General features: G+C 46.2%; 1 protein-coding gene across 10 annotated transcripts in view; it reads left to right on the top strand.

Moving 5' to 3' along the window:
• Nucleotides 1–1,184: 1,184 nt before the first annotated feature.
• Nucleotides 1,185–16,350, top strand: part of BCL11A (BCL11 transcription factor A) — a 99,287-nt gene continuing 84,121 nt past the window's right edge. For 8 of the 10 annotated variants that reach the window (XM_068971919.1, XM_068971978.1, XM_068971946.1 and 5 more), the window contains exons 1-2: nt 1,316–1,370; nt 8,357–8,686. In XM_068971919.1, coding sequence (XP_068828020.1) covers nt 1,316–1,370; nt 8,357–8,686 — 385 coding nt within the window. Of the gene's footprint in view, nt 1,371–8,356; nt 8,687–16,350 lie in introns of those variants that run through there. The other 2 variants (XM_068971927.1, XM_068971963.1) reach the window with 2 other exon arrangements.

Raw genomic sequence — 16,350 nt, forward strand, 5'->3', positions numbered from 1 at the left:
CCGGCTCCCTGTTCTTTCTTCCTCCTCGACCGTTGAGAGCCTGACTCCTTACTCCCAGTGGCATTCAGACCCGATCGTTTGTCTGGACGTTCAGATCTCCGGCCCCCGGGCTCGGCCTGGGGGGCGCCCTCCCCGCCAGCCGGCCCGGGGCCTGCATCTCCTCTCTCGCCCTTGCCCTCTCTCTCTCTCTTTCTCTCGGACCGCCAGGGCTCCCGGAGGCCCCCGCGCTGCCTTTCCGGACCCGCAAGCCTCCAAACTTGAGCTGGACTCTGCTTGGCCGGGCGCTCCTTCCCGCCTCCCCTCGCCCGCGGCGTAGCTGTAACTTGGAGGCTCAGCTCCCAACTTCGGGTGATTTTTCTTGGCTATTCTCTCCTCGAGCAAAGTTTCCCGAGCGCAGCCGCGGGCTCTGGGCTTTCGGCCCCCGGCGTCCGCACACGAGGCGCGAGCTCCGCGGCGGCGGCGAAGGGAAGTGGGTGTGCGCACGCAGGAGGGTGTCCGGGAGCAACTCTACCTGGCTTCCCTCCGCCCGCGCTTCCCCGGCCCCTGCAGCCTCCAGACACTCTTTTTTTTTTTTTTTTAATTTAAAATAATCTTTCATTTTAGGGTCCGCGTGCCGGGGTTGGGGGGAGCAGGGCGCTGCGTCTGGCTCTTCCCCTCCCCCGCCGCCCCTTCCCTCTCTCCCCGCCAAGCCGCTGCCTCTGCACTCGCTGCGGCCACTGGTGAGCCCGAGGCCCCAGCGCCCCCTCCCCTCCGCCCGCCCCTCCCACGGGGGCCGCGTCTGGCGTCTGCGGAGCCCCCCGCCCGGCACCTCCCCCGCCCCGCACTGGCCATTGGCTTGTCCTGGTCTCTTTTTCATGTCCAGCCCCTGATGTGTGTCCATTGGTGTGAGCTTCCCCTTCCCTCCTCCCCTTCTCTCCTGCTCGCCCTGCCCATGTTTTGTGTGTCTCTGTCCATCCAGACTCCTGACGTTCAAGTTCGCAGGGACGTCACGTCCGCACTTGAACTTGCAGCTCAGGGGGGCTTTTGCCATTTTTTTCATCTCTCTCTCTCTCCCCCTCTATCTCTCCTCTCTCTCTCGCTCTCTCTTTTTTTTTTTTTTTGGTTAAAAAAAAAAAAAGCCATGACGGCTCTCCCACAATTCATCTTCCCTGCGCCATCTTTGTATTATTTCTAATTTATTTTGGATGTCAAAAGGCACTGATGAAGATATTTTCTCTGGAGTCTCCTTCTTTCTAACCCGGCTCTCCCGATGTGAACCGAGCCGTCGTCCGCCCGCCGCCGCCGCCGCCGCCTCCCGCCCGCCCCGCAGCCCACCATGTCTCGCCGCAAGCAAGGCAAACCCCAGCACTTAAGCAAACGGGAATTCTCGCGTAAGTAACCCAATAATAGTAATAATAATTATTAATAATCACGAGAGCGCGCAGGACGAGAAGCAAGAGAAAGGGGGAGAGAGGGGTGTGTGCATGCATTAAAAAATTTTTTTTTTTCACGAGAAAAACCTCTGAGAGTCGGGATAAAAGAGATTAAAGCGGGGGGGGGGGAACCAACCTCATCCCATCCCGAATCGTAGCCGTATGTACACTTTTGGGATAGCACGAATCTTTTAATTTTATTTAATTTTACAAAAATTTGACTCCTCCTCTTTCCTGCTTTCCTCTGCTTTATTTCGCTTTTCAGAAAGGAATGCAATGATTTCGCCTCCAATTTTGCAAAATAATGAACAATGCTGTGGATGCTAACAACTCTCGTGCAAACCTAAGGGAGGGAACTGGAGGGGAAAGGGGGTTACTTCCACTTACCGTAGGAAGAAAAACGGGGGGTGGGGAGCCCAAGTTAAAAAAAAAACCCAACAATTCCCAGGGAGAAAAGAGGTGAGACTGGCCCTTGGACACCAGCGCGCTCACGGTCAAGTGTGCACTGGGAAGAAAGTAGTCATCTCCACAATAGTGAGAAAGTGGGATTGTGGGAGGGGGGACCCCGGCGCTCTTGAGTCCGCCGAGTCTGGAGAGGGGCCGCGGTGCCCGGGAGAGCTTGGGCGACCGGGAAGGACCGGAGCCGCGGCCGGCGCTGCAGCCTTTTGTTCCGGCCCGAGGTGGGTGTTTGCCCCGCTGCCTTTTGTGCCGGCTCCTCGCGCTTGCCCTCCCGCGCCGCCGCCGCCGCCGCCGCCGCCGAAGGGCAGGAGCGAGGGCCGGGGGCCAGTCGAAGAGGGAGGGAGGGCGCTGTGGGTGCTGCCGCCCGGGTTGCCGCTGCCCGCCCCTCCCGGCCGAACCTCAGTGGCGGCGAAAATAGGTTAAAATAAAATAAAATAAAATACATAAGATAAAACAAGGCAACATTTTTTTTTTTTTGCCCCCAGACAGACGCCAAGCGCTCCGCCAGCGGTTTGCAGCAACGCTCTCCTCTTTGACTCCCCCACCGCGCCCCCCCTACAAATATCTCACAGTCTCTAATAGAGGGGAAAAATACAATTACCCCCTTCACCAAAACCTCTTTAGTTGCAAACTTAGAGCGCCGGCGGCACAGAGAGGGAGCGAGGAACTCCCTCCTCTTACTATTTTTTGGAAGATTTTCAAAAAAAGTGGAAGTGGATTTTGATTGGGAAAAATCTCGTGTCTGAATGTTTACAAGCACCGCGTGTGCGGGAACCTCCTGCCAACAAACAGACAGAGGACCGAGCGCGGCGCGGCAGGCCGGGAGCGGGCGGCGGCTGCGGCCGGGCCTCGCCGGGGCCTCGCCCGGCCTCACCGCGCCCCCGCCCCGCCCGGGATCGCCCACCCGGCGCCCGCCGCCAGCCCGCTGGCCCAGCGGCAAGCGGTGCAGCGACTCAGCGCCAGCGGGTCCAGGGTCCTCTCTGGCCCCCTAGTACAATGCCCAGACCTCCTCTTGGCCAACCCTACTGCGAAATCGGCTGGGGAGAAACTCATCTTTGCAAAGCATTTTTATTTTGCAAAGCAACCTTAAAAACGAGTCCTGTCCGTCCCCTACCCGCGACGCCCCTTGCCCCCAGCTCAGGGCGGCGGGGAGATCACCACGTGCCTTCCCTGCCCCCCCTCCCACAGGGACAAGCCTATAGCCCCCAGCCCCGGAGCTCGGCCACGCAAGGTGGGGGTGGGGGGCGGGGGGTGGGGGTAGACGGTAGGGGAGTAGTTGGTTCGAGTATGGTTTTGGGGGGTGTTCGACCCCGGGACTCCAAGCATCCCTCCCTTGAGTTCTTGCTCTCTACCTCGGGCCTGGCTAGATCTGGGGGCCCTTCTGAGTCTGTATAAGGGAGGTGAGGTGGTTAAGTGGGTGGCTGCCTCCTGGCTAACAGAATGCGCCTGGAAAGGCAGGCAGTGGGCGCTAAGGAAAGTTTGGCTGCAAAGGAAAGAAAGGCGTGAGAGGGCCCACTTCCCTCCCCCACCTCATTCATAACCCGTATTTTAATTTTTGCTGCAATTTTAAAGGACCACCCCATATCCAGTTCTGTATTTTTTAAAGGTGTGTGTGTGGGGGTGGGGGTGCGCGTAGGGAATTGAATTTTTCACTGGGTCCTGGAACTTGTCACACACTTCGAAAGCTCCCCCGCCCGGGCACGTTGCGGGCCCTCCCTCTCCCCACCCCCGCGCATCCCTCCCTCACCGCTTTCCCCCGCCCCCACTCCCCCGGCCGCGCCGGATGCGGAGCAGACGCGGCGCGCGGCGGTGTGAAGTTACAGCCCGGCCAGGTACCGGCGGGAAGGAAGGGCAATGTTCGCAGCACTCGGGAAAGCCGGGCCCTTCTTCGGAAGGATGCACTGGGGGCTCAAAGGACGGACTGTGGCCTGCAGTCCAGGCTGCTCCCCCGTCCCCCACTCTCCCGGGGCCCATCCCGAGACTCCAGGCTGGGTGGGTTATCCCCTTGGAATCCCCGAGTCTCAGAGCGGGTTTTGGGTTAAGGGGCCAGTTTAAAGTGGGTGCGGTGGTCGCTCCTTTCTAATTTTCTGGGTGCGCAGAGGGGGCGGGAGCCATTCTAGTCTTCAGGACCCCCTTTCCCTCCCCCCTGCCCCCATCCCCCGTTTCTAGGGCGGAATGAGCCTTTCGGTCGCTAGGAGGCAGAACAAGATCAAGAAAGCTCAGCGAACTTGAACCTGTACCAGGGCCTCCTCCCCCACCCCCCTCTGCATTTCTCGACCCGGAGGGAAGAGCTTTGCGAGGGTGGGGGTGGGGGAAACGGACGGTTAGGCAGAATTCCCTTCCTCTCCCCCCCAACCCCATCACCCCTTCTGTCTTTGTTCTTCGTTTTGACTTTAAAAATGCTTCTGGCCAGGGCTGCGGAGAAGCGCCCGGGCGCGTGGCCGACTCCCCAGTGCACCGGGAGTGGAGCCGGGTGCAGTTTTCGTTCTTTCGGGCAGGCGTTTTTGGTTGGGAGGAAAGGGGAGTGTGCGCTCTCCGGCTTTGGGGCAAGGCCGAAGGCGGGATCCGGCAAGTTTGCACTTAAGTCTCCAGGTTCACTTCTCCCACCCCCTCATCCTCGTGCAAAGCGCGGACCGAGGCGGCCGCGGCAAGCTTGCCGGGCGCCTCTGCAGCCCGACCCCCCACCCCCCCCACCCCAGCTCCCCCGCCTCCTGCAGCTCTCGCCTCCGAGCCCGAAATCACAACAATAGTAATAGTTATCATCATCATGATGCGGGCAAACGGCGTCATTAATAATGAATAACTGCAGCCGCTGCCGCCGCGCTGTGCACACCGGTGCCGAGGATTGCGGGAGAAAGGCATTTTCAGAGATCCCTCAAAGTAAAAAGTGTGAGCCTGTGGACACATGAATTTCAGGACCCGCGCCTGAGGTGTGTGCGGTGATCCCGAGACAGCGCCAGGGTAACCTGCCGAGTTTTCCAAGCCTCACTTCCCGTATCTCCACCTGGTGGGCCTGGGGAACCGTCGTCACCCCGCAGCCGGGCAGGACGGGCGTGGAGGCAGCAGTCGGGGCCCGGGGCTGCCCGCCGCCTCCCGCCCCCAGCCCCGGACTCCCGGCTCCGGGCCCCGCGGCCGCCGCTGCACGTGTTCGCAGCGAGCGCGACCGGAGCCTGCGGACAGCACGCTACTCGCTTTGTGCCTGAGTCCCGGCGCCCAACTTCACTTTCCGCGCAGCCTACCCACGCCGAGCCCCCTGCCCCGGGCCTGTCGCCCCTGCCTTCGCTTTTGTTTTTTTTTTTGCTTTTTCTCTCCGCATTTCAGTCTCGGTGTGCTTCCTTACCCTGTTAAGACAATCAAAGAGAAGGACTTGGAAAGCAAACTTGAAGGCAGAGCGCCTTTCCCCCTCCCCCTGCCCAGCAGCCCTTGTTTCCTTTGCTCCTTCCCTACATTTCTTATAAGGCTTTTTTTTTTTTTTTTTTTTTTAAATTTATTCCCTTGCAACTGCTGAGAGAGGAAAGAGATCTCAGTTCAGCGGCTGGGGCATTTAGACGTTTCAGTCAGTCTTGCTGTTTGAACGCAGAAGCGTTTTATTTTGTATTTCTTTTTCCCCTTGTAGAGAATTCGCGGCTAATTATTATGATTATTTGCCCACTCCCTTCCACTTTAATCCTGGACTCCCTGCTTTGTAGCCAGCGCTTAGGCCGGAGCTTAGAAAGGCCGGGTTTGTGGGGGTGAAGGAGGATGGAATTGAATTGAGGGAGGGGGTAAAATGGCTGAGGTTAGGAATGTTTTTAGGGAAAAGGGAATTTGCATTAAAATACAGAGAAATTATCAGAGCCCAGAAAGGAAATGTTGATTGCCAGTGAGAAAAGATGTCAATGCAAATCAGTAGATTACACCAAGAGAACTGTATTTTCATATTTTCTTTGTGCCCCACTTCGTCTGATTTTTAATAATGTAGCAGCAACGATAAGAACACATTTTGGTATTTCTCTGAACATCACCAGCCAAATGTTTAGCAGAGAGGCTGATGTTAAAGGTATTTCATACATTAGGATATAATTCTTGTTAATTAGCAATAATTTACGTTAAGAGCATAGAAAATGTTGAGGTTATAGGTTTTATATCTGTACATTTGATCATCTTGTTATTTTCAAGAACTTTGCCTCCTATAAAATTAATTAGGTGAAATGTGGAGGTGTAATCAGCAACCTCTGAATTACCACTTCATTTCCTGGTTTTGATTGTAAATCAGTTCAGTCACTACATTTAGAAGACTTTAACCAAGTCTGTTTTGTACCGCGTTACCTTTAACTGTTTGATACCTAGGAGAATATCTTCTTTTGCTCCCAAATAATATTTCCATTTCCAGAAATATGTCAGGGCTTGGGGATAAAAAACAAATCCTAATGATGGAGTTAAAAAAAAATGTGTTTTGTTTTTTTTTTTGCCAAGGTTCTAGGTACTACTAACTTTTGAAAAATGAGGTATTTCTCCTCAGTCTTTCTTCAGTCTGTAAACCTCTGAACTTGTAGTTAATGCTGAACAACAACCAAAAAAGCCACTTTTGTTAATGTGTACTTAAAATCCTTAATTCAAATAGGAGGAATCTTGGCGAATAACTTCCTTATTCAGTTCCTCCCTTGTCACAATGAAAGCAAGCAGGGGAAAGATGGCATAGACGCATAGTGCAAAAGCATTTCTGTTTGTCTCCTTTTATTTGGAAAGTATGCATGTGTATCTATCTTTCGGCCAGTATGTTGGGCAAAGAAATGTAAGTGCTTACTTTTCTGTCTCTATTAGTAGGAATATAACCTTCATATTCCTGTGGTGACCTTATGTTAAATTAGGAGGAGTACCAGAGGCTAGAAATTATGACATGTCCTAGTTGAGCACAGGTGCAGCTAGACAGGGCTCTCTCAATATTATTTCACCCAGCACATCTGGGAGTTACTCCAGATCTTCCCCCTCAGTATTCAGCCTGGGTAGGGTTGAAATAAATTTAACCTGAGTTCACTGGATTTTTGCACTTTATCAAAATCTGTTCCAATATTCTACACTCAAATTAAAATCTATTTTTTGATTCTCTGTGGCTTTAAGTTCATTAAATGTGAAATTGGCAGCTTGCTAAAGAAGGTCAGACTGATTAACTGTTTAAGACTTGTACATTTTCTGCTTCAGTTTTATTAACTGGCAGCATCCTGGATGTATTCTGTGTTTTGTAAATTTTTTTTTTTGGGTGATGGAATAAGTAAGCATAAGGTTTCAGGAGCAGAGGGTTACTCTCATTTCCACTTTGGAAGTTTAAAAAATGATAGAAGCTGTTCAAATACATGCTAGAGTGTTTTGGTGCAAAGTTTGTTTGTTGTTTTTTTTTTTTAATTTAAAGAAACAGGAATGAAAGACATATCTACCTTGTTGTACCATCCACTGGTGATCATGTGTACAGAAATAGTCCCATAATGAAGCATTTTGGAGCTCATTCAGAAAATTAGTCAACTTTGACAACATTAGACAAAGTATTTCAAGTCTTAAGAAAGGACTTCTCAGCCTTCATCTGAAATGTGGCATTTGCTTGACCATTCTGATTTTTATGTGATGGGGGCCACCAAGTGCAAACATGTTTAGAATATTTTAGGCATTCCTTTCTTCAGAATGAAAAAATGACTAATTGGCTTATTTTCTTAAGTACTCAAAAGTATCCCATTTAGCTAATGTGTCTGAGAAGAATTGCCAGTGAATTTGGTATTTGTTTGATTTTGTGGCACAGCTGAGAGTGAGATCAGAAAGGTTTTTGGCAGTGTGGGTCATACTGCGTTATGATTATTATTTAGATCCTTTTCACAGGTGAATGCAGTCTTTTTCTTATTATGGCAGTGTAAATATGGCACGTTTTCTGTGTGATGTAGTAGCTTTCTAATTTATGAAGCCATGTCTCTGTATATTTTGAGTGTATATGTTCACACACAAAGAAGGTGTGTGTGTGTGTTTTATTCACCTCTCCTTTTATTCTTGGGCACAATAGACAACTTACTGTATAGGAAAAAAGAAACAAATTTGGTTTCAATCCATGTTTTTACCAGTTCTTTGGGGGTGGTTATTATTTAAGCTTATGTTATGTTTCTGTGCTAACTATTTATTTAAATAACAGTCACATTCTTTCTAAACTCACAAACTGGACACTGTTGTGTGTGTGTGTGTGTGTTACGTATATATGTGTGTGTAGTTTTCCATGGAAGTGTGCAAGTCAGGCAGTTTTCTTTAACTATATGATGGTTTGCCTCTATGATAAATTTGCTTTCTTGTTGTCAGTTTCCACACCCGTGTATGTTTCAGGCGCTCACATGTTTTTCTGAGAATTAAATGGGGGAGCCTAGAAACCCTTTACATAATGTGCTGGGGTGGGATGGGGTTGAGAATGTATTTCCCCCTTTCCTCTCCTTTCTGGCCCTCTAATAATTGTGCTTTTGTTTCTTCAACCACAGCCGAGCCACTTGAAGCCATTCTTACAGATGATGAACCGGACCACGGACCTTTGGGAGCCCCAGAAGGGGACCATGACCTCCTCACGTGTGGGCAGTGCCAGATGAACTTCCCGTTGGGGGACATTCTCATTTTTATCGAGCACAAACGGAAACAATGCAATGGCAGCCTCTGCTTAGAAAAAGCTGTGGATAAGCCACCTTCCCCTTCACCAATCGAGATGAAAAAAGCATCCAATCCCGTGGAGGTTGGCATCCAGGTCACGCCAGAGGATGACGATTGTTTATCAACGTCATCTAGAGGAATTTGCCCCAAACAGGAACACATAGCAGGTAAATGAGAAGCAAGGAGAAAAGCTGTTTGCATGTTTTCTTTTCATTCTCAGAGGCACTGTAACCATGCACTAAGGAGTGGTGAAGTGCTTTCTGTGTTTCTCCATGTGACTGTCCATGACAGCCCTGTAACGTTAAAGTAATCATTCCTATGGCTTATGTCCAGAACACACAAAAATAAATATTTTCCACTTCACTTGACTCAGATGCAGGCAGGATAGGTTACATACACACACCTGATACCCTCTCTCTGAATCTACTGATTCTGAATTTCTTTCCTTTTCTCTCCCTTCTCATTTTGAAGTGTCGAGCCTTACGACACCTAGCCCAGTTTCCAAGGCCCATTTCCAACCCTGGTGATAAGTCAGAGGCAGAGGGGCTGTATGGGCATCTGTAGTTCGGCCAGTGACATGTTTGGGTCAGAATACCTGATCAGGCCTCCCTAGCGGTGCAGTTTGTTCTCGAGGCTTCCGTGACGCTGGGTGGGCTGGAGGGGCATTTTGGAGGGACTGGAAAGAGTTAACTGAGCTTCGGGGCTAGCCTTGGATCCATATTGGCTGTCAGCCCGTATGGGGCTGTAATTAAACACAGCCCCGTGGTGGGATGACACCGTGACCTTGACTTTAAGATGCCATTTTCGACTGGCCAGGCCAGAGTAGAGAGGGCAGTTGCTGAAGCGCACAGACATGCTTACTCGAAAAGTTTAAGGGCATGTTGGAAATTTCAAAAGGTTGGTTTGACAGGAACGGCTGCTTCTTGCAGCCTGCCTCCTCAGCTAAATGATAAATGCTTCTTTGTGCTCTCTCTTGTCTCTGATGTGGTTTTGACAGATGTATCTTGATTTTGTTTGTGGTTTACACAACCACATGTCACCCTTACAAATGTCCAGTCCAGACTTCACTGTTTCTGCTGTAACACAATGTTAAAATTCTCTTGGAAAAATACATATACACATTCAACAGCCCTGCTTCCTCTGGTTAATTTTAGCAGAAAGGTAGCTAGAGGTATGGGTTTCTCAGCAGCGCAGGGGAAAGGAATTAACCACTAACAGAGGGACTTAAATCCCTACTCTGATAATCAACAACACTAAATAGTGACCCTTAAAACATTAAAAAAAATGAAACAACAGTGATTTAATGTACAAGCTGAAGTGAATGTGGATTCTGTAGTGACAAAACTGGCATGTCCGAATCACTTTCCTCTATTTCCCTTGCCCCTGCCCGCCAAAGGCAGAAGGTTTGTTTAGATTTAGGAAGGGTGGTACATAGAATCAGTTGATGCCCTGGAACTTGTCCCTCCGACTGAGTTTGACCAGAGAGTTGAACTATAGTGGGTCAGTGGTCCAGAGGGGATTAAATGTTGTATCATTTCTCCTCCCCCCTCTGGAATTTGCTCATTAAAATCAAATGTGGCATTTTCTTTCTTTTCTAATGCTTCCTGCAATAGCACTCAGATACTTTACCTTTAGTAAAACGAGAAAGCTGCTGCCAGGGAAGCTGCGTTTACAAACTGTTTTCTTGAATCCATCCCATGTAGCTTATATGCCATGCAGGTTACAATTTTATCTGTCCCCCCAGCCCCCCAGTAGGTTATGGTGGTGACCATTTCCATGTGCTGTCTTGTGACTGGAAGGAAAATGAACAGAAGTGTAAGGCATGATTAATGAAGCTAGAGCAAGCGGAAGGAGATTTGGTCTTCAGAGATCCAAAGCCTTTCTAAATCTCCAAATATGGAGTAACACTTGCGTGATGTAACATCGTATTTACATATCGAGCCGCTCGTTTAAAAAGACAAAACACAGTGTCTGTCAAGCAAGAATTAAAACCACACTTCTTACTGAGGTCCCAAGTAGGTTATTCAGTCTCCGATTAACCAGCTTGAAAATTCTGTGCCTCTGTACTTACAGGAGAAATCTAAAAGCTGGTGGGGGGAGGCCCTATAGTGAAGGCTTTTCACTGTCACAGTTGTAAATCTACATAGGGAAAGAAGAGATTTTCCTGAACTCTCTGGTGGTCATAAAGATTTTTTTTTTTTTAAGGAGTAGTACTGTAAGAGAGCTCAAAGAAGGACCCCTTCCACACAAAAAAGCACATTTAAGATATGTTTTATAGGGCTAATGCTAAGCAATTCTGCTGAGATGAAAAGCTACCTAAGCTATCTAAGATATTCAATGGGTGCACCAGTGCTGCGACCCAGGTGAGGTAAACCTTTCATGCACAAATAATTACAAAGTCTTGATTCCTTTCATTGTGTTTAATCACCTGTTCCCACCCTGGAATTGGCTGAACATAAATAGCATGGTCACATCTCAAAGCGAGATGTCAGTAACTAGAATCACGACTTCTCATAATTCACGGTAATGAATTAAGAGTTTCCTATGGTGAAATTAACATTCTGCCATTGCACGTAAATTAAGATGCCCTGGTTCTCAGGTGCCTCTGCAGTGAAGTTCTGGAAGACGGCTGTGTACTCGCAGCCCATTTCTCTCAAGCACATCTTCACCGTTCCAAGTGTGCTTTTCTTTTTATGGTGAGGAAGGAAACAATAAGAGTAATCATTCAGTAGAAATTTGAATTGGGTCACACACAAAAAAGAGAAGCAATGCTCTGCATTAGGAAAGAGATATATTGATGAATCTCTAGAAGAATATGTTTGGCAACTGTATAAAAGGTAGTTATTTAAATGTGCTGTGTAGGAAAGGCTTTATTAAAGTGGTATAAGTTGGATATGAGCTTACTGAGTGCTCTGTGCTGTCTTATAGGCAGGAAGCTGGAATCAAACAGCGACAGATCTTCTTCCTGAGATAAATAAAGCTTAGAATTTGGGCTTTCACACAGGAGGTTGAGTGGAGTTCTTTAAATCTTCAGTAAGATGCCATGCGTTTTGGCTGTACATAGGCCTCTCAAAGCCTAGTATTTTTTAGTGAGGATAATTTTTACCAGGTTGAATGTACACATATATGTTCCTCAGGGTTTTTTTTTCATTTTATTCAAATATTCAAAATATTGTGGGATTATGATCTGCTGAGACCCCTGAAGCAGTGTTAATTTAACTGGAAACCAGCAGGTTGTATTGTGCAGGGCCCAGATCATCAGTGTGTGTGTCAAATATCCACTGTTGGGTATCAGCAGTCTTTGACTGGCAGTCAGGGCTTTTAATTGGGGTTTTGCTTTGTTTCCTAGTCTCATGTTTTATGAGGGGGGCAAGTATTCATTGAAGATTAGTGACTGTGGAACTGCTGTTCACTTATTGAAAAGGCCAAAAAATATTATCCCACAATGTCAGCTTTGAGGTTTTGGCTTATTGCACATAGAAATCTTTAAATTAGGGTTGAGCTGTCATAAAGTTAGCTTTTTGAGAGAGTGGCAGAAAATATGATGAGTCCTGTGAACTGTCAAGCAGTCTGTTGCTATCTAACATTTTTTCTCTTTAAAATCAAGAGCATAGGCATTGATATCAGGGTATTTAAAAATTATTTGCCTAGACAATACACCTCATACCTAGATAATAATATGTAAGGCAGAAGCTCTGTGGAAGGAAAAGTACCGATTCAATCCAGAAATATAGAAACATGTTACTTAAAGGTAAATCAAGTATACCATATTCATGCTTTTCAGAATTTAAAAACTCAATTTGCCTTTTCTTTTTGTACCCATTTGAATTCTTTCCTATCTCAGACTGAACTGGAGGATGTACTTTATGATATAATTGTAAATAAGACTATAAATTATAGTATCCTATTTTAACCTGTTTTTTATTTCTCTTTATTTGTGTGATTCTGAATAAAAATCACTGACTTCTGAAGTGAATTTTTAGTGTGGCAGCTACAAAAAATGACAAGCAAACAAAAAAATCCCCAGTATACTGGTGAACATTTTATTTAACCTTCACACCTAGAGAATAAAGAATATTGTTTTTTAATAAATACCTAGAATTTTCATTGGGAGCCCATTTTGTGAGGCCATTACCCAAAGGCTCATGTTCATGAGACTGGGAGTCCTATATACAAGATGTATTTGTAAATAAGACAGAGAAAGGTTGTGAACTGGCAGCTTGGATGTTTTGTCAAAGTACAATGTCAGAGAAACTCTTTCTAAGACAAATTGTAAATAGAACTGTCACAGCGATTGCATGATTGAGCCGCAGAAGTGTCTTACAATAGTTGGCATTGTCAGAGGACTTTTGAAAGCTTAATTAAACACAGTGGCCCGCATGGCTGCTAAATTTACTTGGGCAAGCCAAAAAGAAAAAAAATCTAAAATGTGGAAGATCCCAAAGATCCCAAAGTTCTTGTGACGTTACCCTTTTGGTGACACAGAAAAGATGCATTGTGCACTTTCCTAGTTGTCTTTTATAAATACTAGTTTTGAGAACAGGGCCACGTGATATGAAGATCGTCCTGTGTGTGATGTGGAGATTGTGTTAGTTTTTCTGTCTCCTGCTGTTACAGACAGTTAATGTAAAAATGGCCTTTTATTGGAAACACAAATATGTATTCACTTCAAGAACAGGAGCAGGGGGGAAGTTTCCCTCCCATTCTCTGTGTTTATTCTATGAAGGCTTAAAAAAAAAACAGTGCTGTAATTTCTCAAATCACCCCATTCCTAGTTTTGTTGCAAGTTGTGCCTTTTAAAGGATCTGAAATCTGTTTTGCACACCTTCCTCCTGGTGAGTGTAGCATTTAATTGTGGAGCTGCCCATGGGTTGGAAAATGCAACTGGGTATAGACACGTGTAGGCAGAATTAGAACAGCAAACCTTAAGCTCAGGGAAGAGGTGAGTTGGATGCATATTAATGGCACATTGTAGAATCCTGGAAAATCATTATTTTCACACTGCTGTTTCAGTTTGGCTAATGTGGGGGACTGAACTGAAATATGTAACAGATGTGCAAAACCTAAGGAGGTATTTTTCAGAATTTTGTGATTTCTTAGCGAAAGTGTTTCAAAAAGAATAGGTGAGTGGTGGCCTTGCACACTAGTCAGTGAAAAAGGAAGACAGTTTTGGCTTTCGTTTGGGAGAAAATGTGAAATTTAACTGAAGTAGCACAGTTAGGGCGATGCACCAAGATTGCGTCACTCGTTGTTAATTTAATCTACTCTGGTTGGTCTGTTCACACCCTTTATTGCACAAAGAAATCATTTGACAAAATTTACCCCAAGCCCAAGTCTGTTTTTGCATACAGTAGTACCAGCTTTGTGCAATAAAAGGCACTTAGCATCAAATCGGACCCAGCCTGGCACCTTGCCACTTTTTTAGCAAAGAGATTTAATCACCAAGGATCTTTAGTACCTTTCTGCTTGTTCAGATTTCATTTGGGTCATGGTTATGTCAGCAGTGTTGTTATTACACGGATTTAAAAAAAAATTTAAACTTAGGGTCCATTTTTAACACTGTCTCAAATCAAGCAGGTTTTAATTTTATGTGTCAATTTGGAAGACATTAATAAATTCATAAAATGTATTCAGACTATATAATTTAATGGATAATGACTAGTATTTTTATTTGTAATACCAATGGGAAATTGGCCATTGTCTCTCTCCCTTCTCTGTTCTCTCCTCCTATCCAGGTAAATAAGTCCTCAAAATGCTTCTCCCCTTTCCTTCCAGGGGATAGAGCTCTGGCCAATATCAGTAAATTTACCTTTGTAATTTGTCATGTAGGTTTTACAAAAATGACCTAATTAATTTGAGCATGGACCACATCACTGCTACTAGAGTCATTTTGTGTCACTAACTTAATTTCTAGGAAATGTAACCTGACGAATAAGAATGCTTTAGCTCTCCACATGTGCTCCTAGGAACCAAAGGCAGATTTAAAATAATAATAATAAAAAAATGCCAGCATTATGAAAGCTAGTATGCTTGATGCCAAACTCAATTTGAAGCCAGTAAACATCAGACTAGATTTCTAATCAGTTTTAGAATGTAACGTATTCCATATTGGGTTCACTGGAATTTGTCTCTCTGCTTTTTACTGGCCAGCTGCACTCCCTATGCATTTTTAAAACATTTCAGCAATGGCTTTTGCTGTTCTTAGCAGGGTTAGTAACTTAAGGTCTATTTCTGAGCTCATTCGTCATTCTGTGATGGCATCGAGTTAGGTTGGCAAGGGAAGGATTTGAGGCTTGAGGGGTGGTGAGGTCACTTCTGACCCCAGCAGGGAATAGGTGAGCTTCATTTGCCTTTACAATAGGCGCACAGCCACTGCACCTTGGAAGATCTCTCAGGTGCCGCTCATATGGGCGCATGTAAATGCCCTGTCAGTTGCGGAGCCGGAATATTAATGCTCCTTCCACCAGCGCACCATAATAAAGCTGTACACAGCAAGCTTAATATGCAGCCAGTCTGGGGAATTGTGTAAACTTAGATAGCCCAGTGTGAAAGACAGCGATGTAAAAATGCTGGCTCTGCCACAGTTTCCATTCTTGTTCTCCTTTGATCTAGAGCAAAATGAAAACATCATCCTTGCCTCCTCTTGGAGTTGTCTCCCCGACTCTGCCACCTCCCAGTCCCCCACCCGAATTTCTTTGCATGTGCTGGTATGGAGAAAAGCGACATAATTTGTTTCATATGGTTAATTACAGGCGTTTGAATATTTAAAATTTTAAATAGCCACAGTTCCAGCTTTTCCTGTTAAAAGTATGTGATTTGAACAAAGGGAGTACAGTGTAAATATTTGTGGTGATTTGCAACACCCCTCTTTCCCCATTAAACACACGCACACATACGCACACATGCACACGTGCTCATACATTCAGTTTAAATCTAGCTCTGACTTAAAGGACTTCTGTACTTTCATTTTTACTTTTTTTTTTTAAACCAACTTTAAGTCCACTCTTGCTTGAGGTTTTAAAGAGGATTTTTATAATGTGTTCATTTAACAGAATCAACAGCTGTCAGAGCCAGTTGTGGGAAATCCACAAAATGTACAAAGAAAAATACACACGTTTCCTGAAACAAAACACTTGGAAAAATAAGCTGCCAAGAACTGGAGAATGAGGAGTTTGCAGACAGGGCACCAGTGTTTCACCTCTCCATTCACCCTGGAGACTGATGTGAGCCTGTCTGATGCAATGCCGCTGGAAGGCTTACCTGCACAGGTTACCGCTCTGAGCTAGAGCCCCACTAGGGGCTAGGCCAGGCCACAGCTCGCTTGCTCTCTGCCTTCCTTTTTTCTTTTTGATTTCTTTAGATAGATAAAAGACCAAGTTCTTGGAGCTCTAGACAACAAATTGTAGCCACTAAAGTAGAGATGATCAGGTTTAAACTTCCTGTAAAAGAGGCGAGAAGACGCTGTGCACACCCTTTTCTACTTTTCCAGATAGGGTTGGCAGCATGTTACTCAGAATTGAATCGTCCCACCAGGGAATTCCCAGTGGGGACCTGGAGCAGGCCTATTGATGAAGGGGATACCTGGGGACCTGTGGTCACGCACAATGAGTTTCTGTTTGTATCTTCCCTGTTGTTAGCATGGGCAATGAACAGTTACACCTACAATTTGATCTCAGTTTTAGATAGAGGTGAGTCCATCGGTTTAAAAACTCCCATTAAAATGAAGAGTGGAATTATTGTGAAACCTGCAGAAGTGCTTTCAGAAAGAACACAGGTGCTGTGGTGTTCCCCCCCTTTCTCTGCTTTCTAGTTTATTTTGGAATTTTCTTTA

The sequence above is a fragment of the Capricornis sumatraensis genome, chromosome 1 (genome assembly GCF_032405125.1).
Source record: "Capricornis sumatraensis isolate serow.1 chromosome 1, serow.2, whole genome shotgun sequence".
Taxonomy (NCBI): Eukaryota; Metazoa; Chordata; class Mammalia; order Artiodactyla; family Bovidae; genus Capricornis; species Capricornis sumatraensis.